Source organism: Microcaecilia unicolor, chromosome 1 (assembly GCF_901765095.1).
Source record: "Microcaecilia unicolor chromosome 1, aMicUni1.1, whole genome shotgun sequence".
NCBI lineage: Eukaryota > Metazoa > Chordata > Amphibia > Gymnophiona > Siphonopidae > Microcaecilia > Microcaecilia unicolor.
Window position 1 is genome coordinate 358,656,779 of NC_044031.1, and position 14,440 is coordinate 358,671,218.

The 14,440-nt window shown below is 43.5% G+C and overlaps 1 protein-coding gene across 1 annotated transcript in view; it reads right to left on the reverse strand.

The window, feature by feature from the left end:
• TERT (telomerase reverse transcriptase) overlaps nt 1-14,440 on the reverse strand; it is a 399,618-nt gene that overhangs the window by 192,981 nt on the left and 192,197 nt on the right. Inside the window, 1 exon segment of the mRNA XM_030209711.1 lies at nt 14,125-14,220. Within this exon segment, the coding sequence (XP_030065571.1) occupies nt 14,125-14,220 (96 nt within the window).

Consider the following 14,440-nt stretch of genomic DNA (forward strand, 5'->3'; position numbering starts at 1 on the left):
AGGCATACCACAAACATCCATCTTAAATACGAATAATACTACACACGAGCTATACAAAACCAAACTCTTATCACATGACAGACATCACCACACTAAACCTTATGTAAAACAAGATCTCTCTACAGTCGATGACCTAAAGTAGATTATAATGCAATTTATCATTTTTCTATACCATGTATGTACGTACATGGTATATACATACACCATGATCTACACCATATATGTTATGTTCCATATATGTTATGTATGTATGCACCATATATGTTATGTTCCATGTATGTTATCATGTATTTATGCACCACACACAATAAACTTTGCAATTCTACTACCCGAAATGGCATTCGCCATTACGGCAAATGTAAGCCACATTGAGCCTGCAAATAGGTGGGAAAATGTGGGATACAAATGCTACAATTAAATAAATAAATACAGCCGCGCCATAGCTTTAGACACCTTACAAGCAGCCTCCGGCACAGACCCTTCCTGAAAAACCATGTCTCTAATGTCTGAATTCATGGGAAAGGAACGGGAGGCTCACTGAATCCCCTTAACCAAGGGATCTACCGCCGGAGCAAACATCAAAGTAGGGATACTGAGCTCTAACAACTCCTCCTTTTGAAAAATACGCACCACTGAAGAATCGTCCCCAGGCCTTAGCCCATCCTGATCCTCAGACTCATCTAAGAGATCCTCCTCTTCTGGGTCACTCCAAACCTCCGACCCAGGCAGAGAAAGTATCTCCACAGGCTCCGAAATATCCACCCGCGGGCGCTTAACTCCCACTGAGCTAGCAGCCTCCGGGGAACAAACATCCGGAGAGGGGCCAGCTCTCCAGGCATTATACAGAGACCAAACAAACTCGGGGGAAACCAGACCCCCCCCCCCCCCCGACGCTGCTGAAGTCCCAACAACACTCACTGCAGTCTCCGCGACAGACCCCCCTTGCTCCCGAGGCGGCAGGTCCATCGCGTGATCCATGGCTAAACTAGGCTCGCTTCCTGCCACACACGGGTCCCCCGGCGCCAGTACGGAATGCGCAGCCAAAAGGGCCGCACTTCCCGCCAAAAAGGGCTCCGTCGTGGCCGACCCGGGACGCGCAGCCAAAATGGCTGCGTTTCCCCCCAAAACTGGCCTCGCAATTGCCGGCCCGGAATGTGCGGTCAAATCACCGCCCAACACCTCCGCCGACTCAGAGGAAAGCACGGGGGGCAAGAGCGCCGACAACGTAGGCTCCCCACAAAATTTACATTGGCCACCTATCACTTCAACGCCACACTTCGCGCAAAACCGACACCTCACCGGCTTAGACATCATGGCCATGAACACAATAAAACCAAACAGTTGCTTTGTGCTCTGACAGACTAATAGGCAAAACCGCCTAAAGCAAGAATGCCCTTGAAGACGTTTTATCTCTGGACTATCACAAGAACGGCCAAAATAGCCGCCTTTTAAAAATGTTTCTTTTTTTAAACCTCGTTGCTGATGCCTAAACGTCTCAAGGGTACAGAGCGAGGTCTGTAACCGGGGTCAAGCAGTCCTCCAGAGGAAGGACACAGGGGGAGGGACCCGGCCACCCGGGTGTGACACCCCACAGGGAATAAGAAGCCCCTTAGGACTTACACCCTGTAATAGAGATCCAAGTGTGGGTTCTCTAACATTTACAACCCAACCTAGAAACCCCAAATGGGCCTATCAGACTGAGTACACTGCACAGGCTGCACACATCTACCCTCTGCTGAGACTGAGAAAATACTGGTTAGTAGAAGGTCTACACAGGCTACTTGTATAAGACGTTTTAGTGTTCTCAGTCTCCCTCTGCTGGTAGGAGTGCATAACCCAAGCGTCTTGAATGGTCTGGAGGATTGCTGAGGAAGAGGGTTTATTTTATGTATATGAACTCCCCACTACCTTAGATAGCTTGATCTAGTTAAGCATCCAGATTGACTGCAGACAGACAATGGATGGCAGAAAAGACCAGATACTACAAACCCTCTTGGGTAGCTCCTCTAGCCACATCACCTGTTAAGGTTTCAATGGTTACACCTGCTGAGAAACACATGCAAATAAGTTCTATCAGACTATTCTCCAAACAGAAGCTATGCCATTGGACTCTAGAGTATCTCTGCTTGTCCCTGCTGACAGGGAGAGGATGTGTTCATATCGAGCTCCTATAATCCAACTTAAATACTACAGTATTTGCTTATTTACTGTCCAAAGTTTACATACTTTTGCTCTGTCTACATCGGGGAGCCAATCCTGAGCGCTATTTTTATTTAGAGTTTCCTTCCTTCACTTAGTTAATTTCTTTTGTTTGGACAAATGCAACTTTTTGCCTCCCTGCATTTTTCAAGCAAGCTGAATCTACAACTAAAAAAGCCTCCAGAGATCTGCACCAATTGGAACAAAGGACATCACGATCAGAAACTGAAAAATTGAAACCATCAGTACAACATGAGTTAAGTTTCTTATCTATAACTTACATTATCTCTAAATTTATGATATCCTGCTGAAGCTTCCTCAGCACTATAAAACTTCTAAACAATTTCACAGGAGTGAAATACAGCCATTTGATGTATGTCTCTATTTATTTATTTGTTACATTTGTATACCCCATTTTCCCATCTATTTGCAGGCTCAATGTGGCTTACATAGTACTGTAAAGGTGATCGCCAATTCCGGTATGAACAAATACATTAATGTTTTGGTAGAATAAGATTCAAGTGTAACAGATATATAGGGAATTGTTGAAAGGAAGATGATCATAGAGAGGGATAGTTCCTATGTGTCCATTCGAGCTTTGGTTTCGTTGTGTTGCAAGGTGTCGGCATGATATGCTTTTTTGAACAGGTTGGTTTTTAGTGATTTCCGGAATTTTAGGTGGTCATATATTGTTTTCACGGCTTTGGGTAGTGCGTTCCATAGTTGTGTGCTTATGTAGGAAAAGCTGGATGCATAAGTTGATTTGTATTTGAGTCCTTTGCAGCTTGGGTAGTGGAGATTTAGGTATGTTCGTGTTGATCCTGTTGTATTTCTGGTTGGTAGGTCTATGAGGTCTGTCATGTATCCCGGGGTTTCACCATAGATAATTTTATGGACCAGGGTGCAAATTTTGAAAGTGATACGTTCTTTGATTGGAAGCCAGTGCAGTTTTTCTCAGAGGGGTCTGGCTGCCGTGTTTTGAGTGGTCTGGAATTTAAGATTTGTTCTTTGCATCATGCATAGATTCCATTGCAGTAGTCTACATGGCTTAGTGTCATTGATTATATCAAGTTGCAAAATGTTTCCCTTGGGAAGAATGGTTTCAGGCGTTTGAGATTCCACATTGAGTGGAACATTTTCTTTGTAGTAGATTTCACTTGGTTCTCTAGTGCGAGGTTACGGTCGATTATGACGCCAAGAATTTCAGGCTGTCTGAAATCGGGAGGGTATTGTCTGGGGTGATTATTTTTGTGGGTTTGTACGTGTTGTATTGGGATGAGAGGATGAGACAATGTGTTTTTTCTGCCTTGAGTTTTAGCTAAAATGCATTTGCCCATGAGTTCATGATGTTGAAACTGAGCATGGATTTCATTGGTAATTTCTGTCAGATCATGTTTGTAGGGAATGTATACTGTGACATCGTCCGCATAGATGAAATGGGTTAAGACCTTGGTTGGATAAGGATTTGGCTAGTGGGGTCATCATTATGTTGAAAAGAATCGGTGATAGCAGTGATCCTTGAGGTACTCCGCATTCCGTTTTCCATGGTGGTAATATATTTGAGCCTGCTTTCACTTGATATGTCCTAGTAGTTAGGGAACCCTTGATCCAATTAAGTATATGTCCGCCAAACCCGAAGTAGTCTAGGAGTCTTAGTAGGATTTTGTGGTTTACCATGTAGAATGCGCTAGACATGTCGAATTGGAGGAGAAGTACGTTTTTAGCTGTCGCTATTTCCTTCTTGAATTTGGCTAGGAGAGTAATTAGTACTGTTTCAGAATCCTGATTGTGATTCATGTAGTATTTTGAATTTGTATATGTAGTCAGCAAGTTGTTTGGTTACCATGCTTTCCATCAGTTTGACCACCAGTGCTACTGGGCGGTAGTTAGTGATTTCTTTAATTTTTTTCTTGGGATCTTTTCGTATTGGGGTGAGTAGGATGTTGCCATTTTCATTAGGGAAGAGACCTTGTTGAAGCATGCAGTTTAAGTGGGATGTAAGATCTGCTATGAAATGGGGGGGGGGGGGGGCAGATTTTAGTAGGTAGCTGGGGCATGTATCCAATTTGCAGTGAGAGTTGCAGAACTTATTGATCGCCTGGGTGACTGTTTCGGTGGTGAGAAGGGTGAATTTTGACCAGATTCTGTCCACTGGGTATTCACCAGGGGTTGGGTCCAAGCCAATGATGAAGTTTTCAATATCGGTATTGTCCTGGGGTAACGTGTTGCGTAGGTTTGCTATTTTTTCATTGAAGTATTTGGCAAGGTTGTCTGCAGATAGTATGTCTGTATTGGTTGTAGTGACCGAGGTAGTGAATATTAGTGCCTGTTAAATATTGGACCTTAAAAAACCAAAATACCTTGTTTCAAATTTTAAAAGCACAAAATATGGGAAAATTAGGTTCTTACCTTGGTAATTTTCTTTCCTTTAGTCACAGCAGATGAATCCATTAACTAATGGGTTGTATCCGCCTACCAGCAGGTGGAGATAGAGAACACTGAAAAACCATAGTGCCTCTAGGACGGCTAGCCCCAACTGCCTTCAGTATTTGAGATTTCCAAAGCAGAGTGAACCATAAAAGTATAATAACAAACTTTCCTCACAGTGAACAAACGTCCCAGAACAGGAGCAATAACCATACAAAAGAGGGATGAACTCAACCTCCTGTAGTAGATCATCATGTAGAAATTTTGAGAACTGGTATCCAACTTCTCCCAATGAGATCTATATCTGCATGAAAGATCTGAACAAAAACAAGTTAGACAGGGAGGGATCATGGATTCATCTGCTGTGACTAAAGGAAAGAAAATTACCAAGGTAAGAACCTAATTTTCCCTTCCTTGTCATCAGCAGCAGATGAATCCATTAACTGATGGGATGTACAAAAGCAATCCCTACGTAGGGTGGGAACAGGCCACACTGCGAGCAAGCACTTGTGCTCCAAAAATAGCGTCCTGCTTCGCTGCAACATCCAGCCTATAATGCCGGACAAATGAGAGCTGAGAAGCCCAAGTAGCCACACTACAGATCTCTTGAAGAGAGAGTGCACCCGTTTCAGCCCACGAGGAAGAAATCGCTCTCGTGGAATGCGCCTTAAACGCTTCAGGTGGAGACTGACCTGAAAGCAGATATGCAGAAAAAAATGACTTCCTTGAGCCAATGGGCTATAGTGGCCTTAGATGCCAGTAAAGAACAAATACAAAGTTGCATTATGGTAGAATACGATACATGTGGCTAAATCTCTCGTCTGTCCCCTTCTCCTCTACTGCTAATTCCAGACTCTGTTCCTTTTATCTCGCTGCACCTTACGCCTGGAACAGACTTCCCGAGCTTGTACATCTAGCCCCGTCTTTCGCCGTTTTCAAATCCAGGTTAAAAGCCCACCTCTTTAACGCTGCTTTTGACTCCTAACCACTACTCACTTGCCCTGTACCCTTTTATCCCCACCTCTTTAATTCCCTTACCTCTTAGTTGTTCTGTTTGTCTGTCCTATTTAGACTGTGAGCTCTTTGAGCAGGGACAGTCTTTTCATGTATGCTGTACAGCGCTGCGTATGCCTTGTAGTGCTATAGAAGTGATAAGTATTAATAGTAGTAGGATAGAAAATTTAGAACCTAATTTGAATATTTCATTTTTCATTTCATTTATTTGGATTTGATATACCGCAAAGAGCCCTCACATGGGCATCTAAGCAGTTTACAAACAAATAAGAAAAGAGGAGAGAGACAGCAGATTGGAAAGATTCAGAAAAAAGGTGGGTCTTCAACAGTTTGTTAAAGGAAGTGGTGGTTAGGCTGGTTTCTGATATGTAAGGGTAAATAATTACAAAGTTTAGGTCCCAAATATCTAAAGGCAGACATTGACCCGAATATGGAATAGCTCTGACTTTGTCCTGGTCATTCCGAAACTAGCTTTAGAAAGTGGAGGATGTTATCCAGGTTTAAGCAATTCTTTGCCAAACAAATATGTATTACAGTTTAAGGCAGTAAAGAAAAGAGATAGCTTAGTGAACATATGCCCCTTGCAATTTCAACAAATTAGTTATTTTGTTTCTTCTCCTGGGATGAGGGTGATTTGGAATAGAATGTGGATTTAAAAGCTATTTCTGTAGGTAAACCAAAGACTAATACCTGGAAATGGCTTTTAAGACCATAAACATGCACATAACTGCTATAACCAAAAATGTACACAACATTGAGGCATTCCCAGAAGGAAGAATTTATAAATATGCTGATAATTTAGCAAGAGAAATTCTGCATAGTTCAGAATAGGTGTAACTTTTCTGCAGATTTCCTTTGAGTGATTTTGTAATGGAAACTATGCACATAAGATACATCAATTCTGTAACAGGGAAATTATGTGCCTGCCAGTTGCAAAAGTTAAACAGCCTGCTAATAAATTGTCCTCATTAGGAGAAATACTTTTTGATCACAAAATACACAAAAGGACTATTTTCCTTTTTTTTTACTTTTTATTTATGCATTTTTCATAACCTTATACAAACAAAATTCAATCATATTTCCAACACTTGGTAAATAAACTTGTAAATGGCACATAATACAGGTATAAACCCAGCGTCTGCTTTTGAAACTGCACCCCCTCTCCTCACCCTCCCTCCTCCCCCTTGCCCTCCCCCCACCCCCACCCCCGGGCAACTCGCTTGGCGCTATGCGTTCTTAGAGGATGCTGACCAAGTAGTATACAGATCCCATATCCTCTGGTGTTGGGCCAAACGCCCTTTGCTCAATGGATATAGTTCAATTTTTCCAGCACTACGGAAATGTCTAGCAGGTGGGGTTTTTTCCATGATGCCGCTAATACCAGCTTACCCGCTACAAACACCTGGGTAGCGAACTGATGTATGTATTGTTGAACCTCCTGTGGTCTAAAGTGTAGGAGACAGTATTCCAGTTTCATCTGATATTTCACAGCAGTCACTGAGCATACAAAATCCACAATATGTCCCCAGTACCGGTGTGCATGTTTGCACGACCACCATATGTGATGCATATCACCTTCATTTCCACATGCCCGCCAGCACTGTGCAGAGCTTGTCCTAAACATCTTAGCCAATCGGCTAGGGGTGTGGTACCAGCTGTATAACATCTTATGTCCATTTCCTACCAATGCGCTGGATACCGACACTCTAAGCAAGGATTTAAAAGCTCTCGTCCATTGTCTAGGATCATATGTAGTCCCCATTGCTAGTTCCCATTTATGCGTATAATATTCTACTGGGTATTGCCGGGATAGAAGAGCCTTATATATCCTAGAGATACCCCCTCTACCTCCACCACTTGTCATTCCCTTCTCCAATCGTGTCTCAGTAAGTTCAAGTTCCTCCCCTGCTCTGTGTTTAATGAAATCCTGTACTTGGTAGTAATGGAATGCCTGTAGCGGGGACAGCCCATGCTCCCCACAGAGTTCTGAAAATGAAGGGAGCGTACCTTCTTCGCTCATTTGCCCCAATTCGCACAATCCCATGTCTTCCCATTCTTTATACACGGTATCTGGGCTTCCTGTGCCGAATTGGGGGGCAAATCTAAGGTATGTATGCCTAAAATAGGTGCGCTCCGGGAAAAATTGGTCTCTAATCTTATACCAGGTTGCCAGTGGCCATTGAATAATGTGTGGACTTTTTATTAATTCTGTCAATGTATGTTTTGGTAGCCATGGTATGGCCCTAAGTGAGTATGGTTCCAGCCAGCTCTGTTCTATATCCACCCAGATTTTCTCCGATTTCTGGAGCCAGATCGCTAAGATCCGCAAATGGGCCGCACAATAGTATCCCTGAAATGAGGGGACCCCCATACCTCCCCCCTGTCTCGGAATTGGTACATCGTCTCCTGGTTTACCCTTGGTGGCCTTTTCTTCCAAATAAATGAGAATACTCTGCCTTGTAGACCTCGAAAGAAGGCATCTGGTATTTCAATCGGTAAAGCCATGAATAAGCACAACAGCTTCGTTAGAACTATCATCTTAATAGCATTAATTCTGCCCATCCAGGATAATGTTAAACCTTCCCACCGTTCTAGCTCTTTAAAGAGTTCTCGTGTTTTAGGAGGGAAGTTATATTTAAATAAATCTGCCACCTGTCGAGTTATATTAACTCCCAGATACCCAATATACCTTTTAGCCCATCTATAAGGAAATTGTTTTCTCAGGGTTTCTAATGTAGTATGAGATAAATTTATATCTAGTGCCTCAGATTTGTTGAAGTTAGCCTTAAAACCCGATAGTGACCCATATGTGTGAATTTCTTCTCCCAGGGCTGGGAATGCTGACAAAGGATCTTTTAGGGTGAGCAGAATGTCATCTGCAAAGAGGAGTATCTTGGTCTCAATGCCTCCCCCTCTAAGGCCCTTAATTCTCGGGTTTGCTCTGATTCTGGCTGCTAAAGGTTCCATCACCAGAGCAAACAGCAGAGGCAACAATGCGCAACCCTGCCGTGTTCCTCTGTGTAAAAAAAGGGCTGAGTCAGTGTCCCATTAACTCTCATTGCTGCAGTCGGGGTCTTATAAATAAGACGTAGCCATTCCACATATCGCCCCCCCGATGCCCGCCCTTTCCAACACTGCAAGGAGGAATGGCCAATGGACCCGATCAAATGCCTTCTCTGCGTCCAGAGACAGTATACAGAGTGGTGATTGGAGTATCTGAGCAGGGCCGTGCCAAGGGTCTCTGGTGCCCCCCTGCAGACTATCAGTTGGTGCCCCCCCCCCCCCCGTCTCGCTTCTTCATTAGATGTTTCTCCATTGCTACCTGTCTTTCCTTTAGACTGAAAACTACAGGCCCAGCCAGACCTGACAAAAGGGTCTACCACACCCTTCAATGTCAAGCATATACTAGAAAACTGTAAATTAGCTTACACAGGAAAGCAGTTTAAAAAAATAAACACAATTCCTGCTGTTTCTTAACACTGCTCTCCAGAGAAAGCACTGCCTTTTTAAGGAGGCTTTTCAGTGGGACTTAGCCTATTAAAAACTATTAGCATAATTAGGAATGGCCAGCCCTTGTAACTGCAGAGACCTAAGCTTTGATTATGCATGTTCCTGTCTTTGTTACAGTGGGAGGGGGGGGGGGGGGTCTCTTCATCTCATTTACACAGTCTGACCTCCCTGGCTCACTGGGAGCCCAGTCTCTTGGAGACTGCTATACATTGCAAAATAAGATAGCAGATGTAAATTCTCAAAGTGGACATATTCCAAACACTAATATGAAAATAAAACGATTTTTTTCTACCTTTGTTGGCTGGTGACTTTCTTTTTCTGATCATGCTGGCCCAGTATCTGATTCTGTTGCTGGTATCTGTCCTCTTAACTCTGTTTCCAGGGCTTCCTTTCCACTGTATGTATCCCTCATTGATAAGTCTCTGACTCTAAAGTTTAGCAATTTCATTAAAGCAAAATGTATTTTCAAATATCACAAACTCTCCCTATCCAAGCAGAATGTTTTACATAAAAACAAACACACAAAAAAAGCAATCAGATTTTTACTTACCAGCTATTCTACACTATACGTCAGCTAAACTTCCTCAGCCAATTAAATGGATTCTAGCTGTAACTATGATAATTATGTACACATCATTGCAGTCATGCCCTCCTCTCAGTGTACATGCTCAAAAAACAAAAACTTTGAACCACTTACAGATAACAATTACACTATTTATTTTTTATTTCTCCCCAGTCTCACTTGCACACCTGCCTCCAAACCTGTTCTCTTTAATATGAATGTTGTTCCAGCTCACCCTGAATGAAAGTTGTTCACACACCAAAGCCATAAATAGCTGCTGGTTATACTCTTTGAAACAGCTTTAGTAGAGCAGCGTGTCTGTCTCAGCACTGGTGGGCTACCTTCACTTCCTGATGCTGGCAGGGGAGAGGAGAATCACAACTTCAGGTAAAAGATTTTGCAAGTGAGTGGCGCCCTCTAGAGGTTGGCGCCCCCCTGCAATGCTTACCTCGCTTACCGTGTCAGCACGGCCCTGTAACTGAGCCCCTTGAATTACTTGCAGTGTTCTCCGTATATTGTCAAATGTCTGGCGTTCATGGACAAAGCCTGCTTGGTCTTCATGTATTAACTGTGGGAGGAAGGTTTGTAGCCTAGTAGCCATAATCGTTGAAAAGATCTTATAGTCTACTCCCAGCAATGAGATAGGTCTGTAAGAGCCACACTGCTGGGGGTCCTTGCCCGGCTTGAGCAGAACCGTGATTGTGGCCAGGTTCCAAGTAGGTGGCAGTCCTGTAGTCTCATCCAATGAGTAAAAAACCCTTAGCAACAAAGGAGCTAGCAACCCTCCAAAGACTTTATAAAATTTATTTGTAAACCCATCGGGCCCTGGGGCTTTATTCAAGGCCATGCCCTTGATCGTCTGCCCTACCTCCTCCAGTGTGATTGGTTCCCCCAATTTTTGGTCAGCCACTGCAGGGAGTCTCGGGAGGTCCATATCCCTTAAATAGGTCGCTATCTCCTTATCCCTACTGCCTCCTTCAATATTATATAAAGTTTTATAATATTCTCTAAAAGCTGATTCAAGGAAGTCTGAATCTGAGTGCACTATTCCCCTTTCATCTTTAAGTCCACCTATCATGTTCCTACTATTATGCTGCGCTAATTTATGAGCTAAGAGTCTACTAGGTTTATTGCCAAACTCAAAGTGTACCTGACGCACTCTCTGTAGTTTTTCTGCTATGTCTGCTAACTCTAGCTCGTGAAGCTGAGTGCGAAGTTCGTGGACCTGCCCTCTGAGTGCCAAGGGATTCTGGGCCTTCTCCTCTTGGAGTAGCTTCTCAGTGTGTGCTAATTTTTGGCGGAGAGCAGTTTCTTTAGCGCTTCTCTCCCTCCACCTCCTAGACTTCAAAGCTATCAATTGACCTCGTATCACTGCTATGAGGCCCTCCCATAGCACTGTTGGAGAGACTTCCCCATTATCATTGAATTGAATGTATTCCTTAATATACTGTTCTATCTGAGTTACATTGGCTGGATCCATTAACAAGGCGTCATCCAGACGCCACTGCCGCCGCATTCTATTGGGACTTAATCCTTTGAATTGAACCAGCACCGGGGCATGATCTGACCAAGTGCGGGGAAGGATGGCATGTTCCCCCACTGCCCCCAGCATGGAGGTGTCCCCTAGCCACATATCAATTCTGGAGGAAGACTGGTGTACCGTAGAGTGGGATTGTCCCTACGCCAATAGTCTATAAGTTGCCAGCGTGTCACAAACTCATGGAAATGTTTCCTATCTTGTTTAGCATAATTTGCGTTGCGAGTTGTATTATCTAGACGCGGGTTCAACATAAGATTAAAGTCCCCACCTATTATCAGTGACCCCTCTATGTGTCTGGTCAGTAATTGGTCTAGTTCTGTAAAGAAGTCTCCATGCCTTGTGTTAGGGCCATAAACATTCACCATTGTGTAGAGGCGTCCTGCCAGTGCAAAAACTACTAACAGATACCTCCCTCCTTTATCTTTTGTTACTTTCTTGATCTCCCAAGGTTTACCGCCCCCAAATGCTATTAAGACACCTCTACTTTTTGTATTGTCAGTGTTGGAGGCAAAGTGGATAATGGGGAATCTCTTATGTTTACATAAATATTCATATCTTGGTTTTAAGTGAGTCTCCTGTATCAGTCCTATGTCCACCCCCAATCGCTGTAGTTCGCGGAATAGTAGCTGTCGCTTCCTAGGTATATTCAAACCTCTGACATTAAGTGACAAACATTTAATATCACCCATCCTTCTTTAAGGGCTATGGATCCACCCCTGTACTTCCCCAGTAGCTTTGGTCATGATCCTGTATCCTATTCGCATTTTGTATCATATTGGAGTCGCTCCCTCCCCTCCCTTTGAGAAATCCCCTCACCTTTCCCCTGCTATCCTTAAGTAGTTTAGGCACCACTATAAACCCCCGCGGTTGCCTAATCAGGGAGGAAGGAGTAGCATAGAACCCATTCCCGTGTACCCCACAACAAAAACATAGCTCGAGCTACCTCTTATCCAAGGCTGGAGAGTGGCTCAACATATATAACTTCAAAATCAACTATATCGCATGTGTCAATAATAAATTCAAAGACAAGAGTCTGTGCCTCTTCAGGTGACTCGTGTGGAGGATTGTTGACGCTGCAGCCTCTTTGGACCTTTCCCCACCCGCTGCCACTTTGGCGGGAGGGGGCGGGGACTGGGCCTGGTTCCAGAATTGGCCTCCTGTTGATCCTCGGGTTCCACTGCCTCCGGGCAGATGTTTCGTGCTTCCATGATAGACTGAATTTGGTGCATTTTTCCATCCTTATAAAACACCAAGGCAAAGGGATGTCGCCACCTATATTGAATCTTTAAGTCTCTTAAATGCCTTGTGAAGGGTTTCAGTTCCCCCCTCTGTCTCAATGTCGCCGCTGCTAAATCTTGGTATATTTCAATGGCATATGAGTCCCATTTAAAATCCTGGGTTTGACGCGCCATCTTCAGCACTTGTTCTTTGAGTTTATAACTAGAGAAGCACGCAATTATATCTTTGGGTTTGTGGTTGCGCACGGGTCCCAACGCCCGATGTGCCCTTTCCAGTATTATTGTTCCAGGCTCCACTGGGTCACCATTAAGAGTAAACAGTTCATGCACAATTTTTTGGACCACCTGTTCGCTGTCTTGGTAGGTTGATGTTTCTGGCAGACCTCGGAATCGTAAATTGCTGCGTCTCCCCCGATTTTCTAAATTTTCTGCTTTGTCCAGCAACTGTTGTTGTGTGCTCCGCATTTCTGCGATCTGGTGGTCTAGCGTGTCTATGGCTTCACTGTGAGCTTCTACCTGCACCTCTGAGCTCTCCAAGCGTGCTCCCAGCTCTCGGATTTCACCCCGTAGGTCTGCTCCCATCGTCGCCACCTCCGCACGCAGCGCTTTAAGGTCTGCACTGATGTTCTGCAGCCATACTTGCAGGCTTAATTGATCCCCCTCCGCGGTTTCCGCTACCGTTCGCTGTTCCAGCGAGGTCTCCTGGGGTCTGATGCGTTCCGCTTGTGCGGACTCTTTCATTTTCTGTGCGGCCGCCATTTTGTTTTGTGGCGGCGTCGCGTCGCTAACAAAAGCGAACCGCTTAAGATCCACTGCAGACCGGGACAGGCTCATGCGCTATCGTTCCGCTGTCTTCCAGGCTATATTCTCAGTAAGTTTGACTCTCCAGCCAGACTTTTAAACTTTATTTATTGCAGTTTTCGTCGTGGGGCCACCGGAGCTAACTTTTCAGGCATCCATACCACTCGGTGACGTCACTTCCTCAACATTTAGAAAATTTTAAAGTCCCAAAATCTGATTATTTTAAATCAAGGGCTATGAGCTTGAACTTAGTAAAGTGTTAGTCAAAAGATGGACATTTGGACACAGCTTCTCTCTCATCCATTTGAAACTATATTTTTAAAAAATCATTACAGGTGGTATCCAACACTGAGGTTAATCAGGCTATATCCCCTTTGTTGTAACTGTCATGATATTCAATATTTAGTGGTAATGCCCTATTACTGCTCCCACCTAGGGCCCATTCAACAATGTAGTTACTGAAATTTTGGAAATACAATTGCCTTTTGTTCCACTATACATTCTTATTTATTTATACATTCTATACATTCTACTTGGTTAAATAAGAAACCTGTAGCAAAAAGCAAGAAACATTAGTTTCACTCTTGCTGCACGTTGTACTGACTGCACATTGCTTTCCTGTGATATTTTGACCCAGTTATTTCAAATAGGTTGTAGGAAGGGAGAAAAGGTTTGGGGTGCCATTATTTCAAGTTTATTAATCCTTGTGAAGCAGGAAGGCGAACATGTAGTTTTCTTTGATATGACTTCTGTACCCTTGTGAGTACTGAGTTTAAATAACTATCACCTTACGAAATGGCTGTAATTGTGATAAATCATAATACAGCAGTTACCTGTTCCACTATTATAGTATTGTGCAGACTGCAACTTTTCTGAAGGTAAGAGACAAACTGCTTCATATCTGGCAGAAAATCAAGCATTGTAGAAGCCTGAATAGAAGAAAAAGATTAAAATTAGCTGTAGGTTTGAATCTCAACTGGAAAAGTATAAAATCCCAAAAGCTCTTTCATATATATATATATTGTGTAAAAAAGTGGAATATGTCTTATAATGCATTAAGGTTAAGATTAGTTCTCTCAACATCTCCTTTTATAGGAGTGAAGCAGCGTGCAGTGTTTCCCAAATTTTTCAAGCCAAGAACCCTCCCCC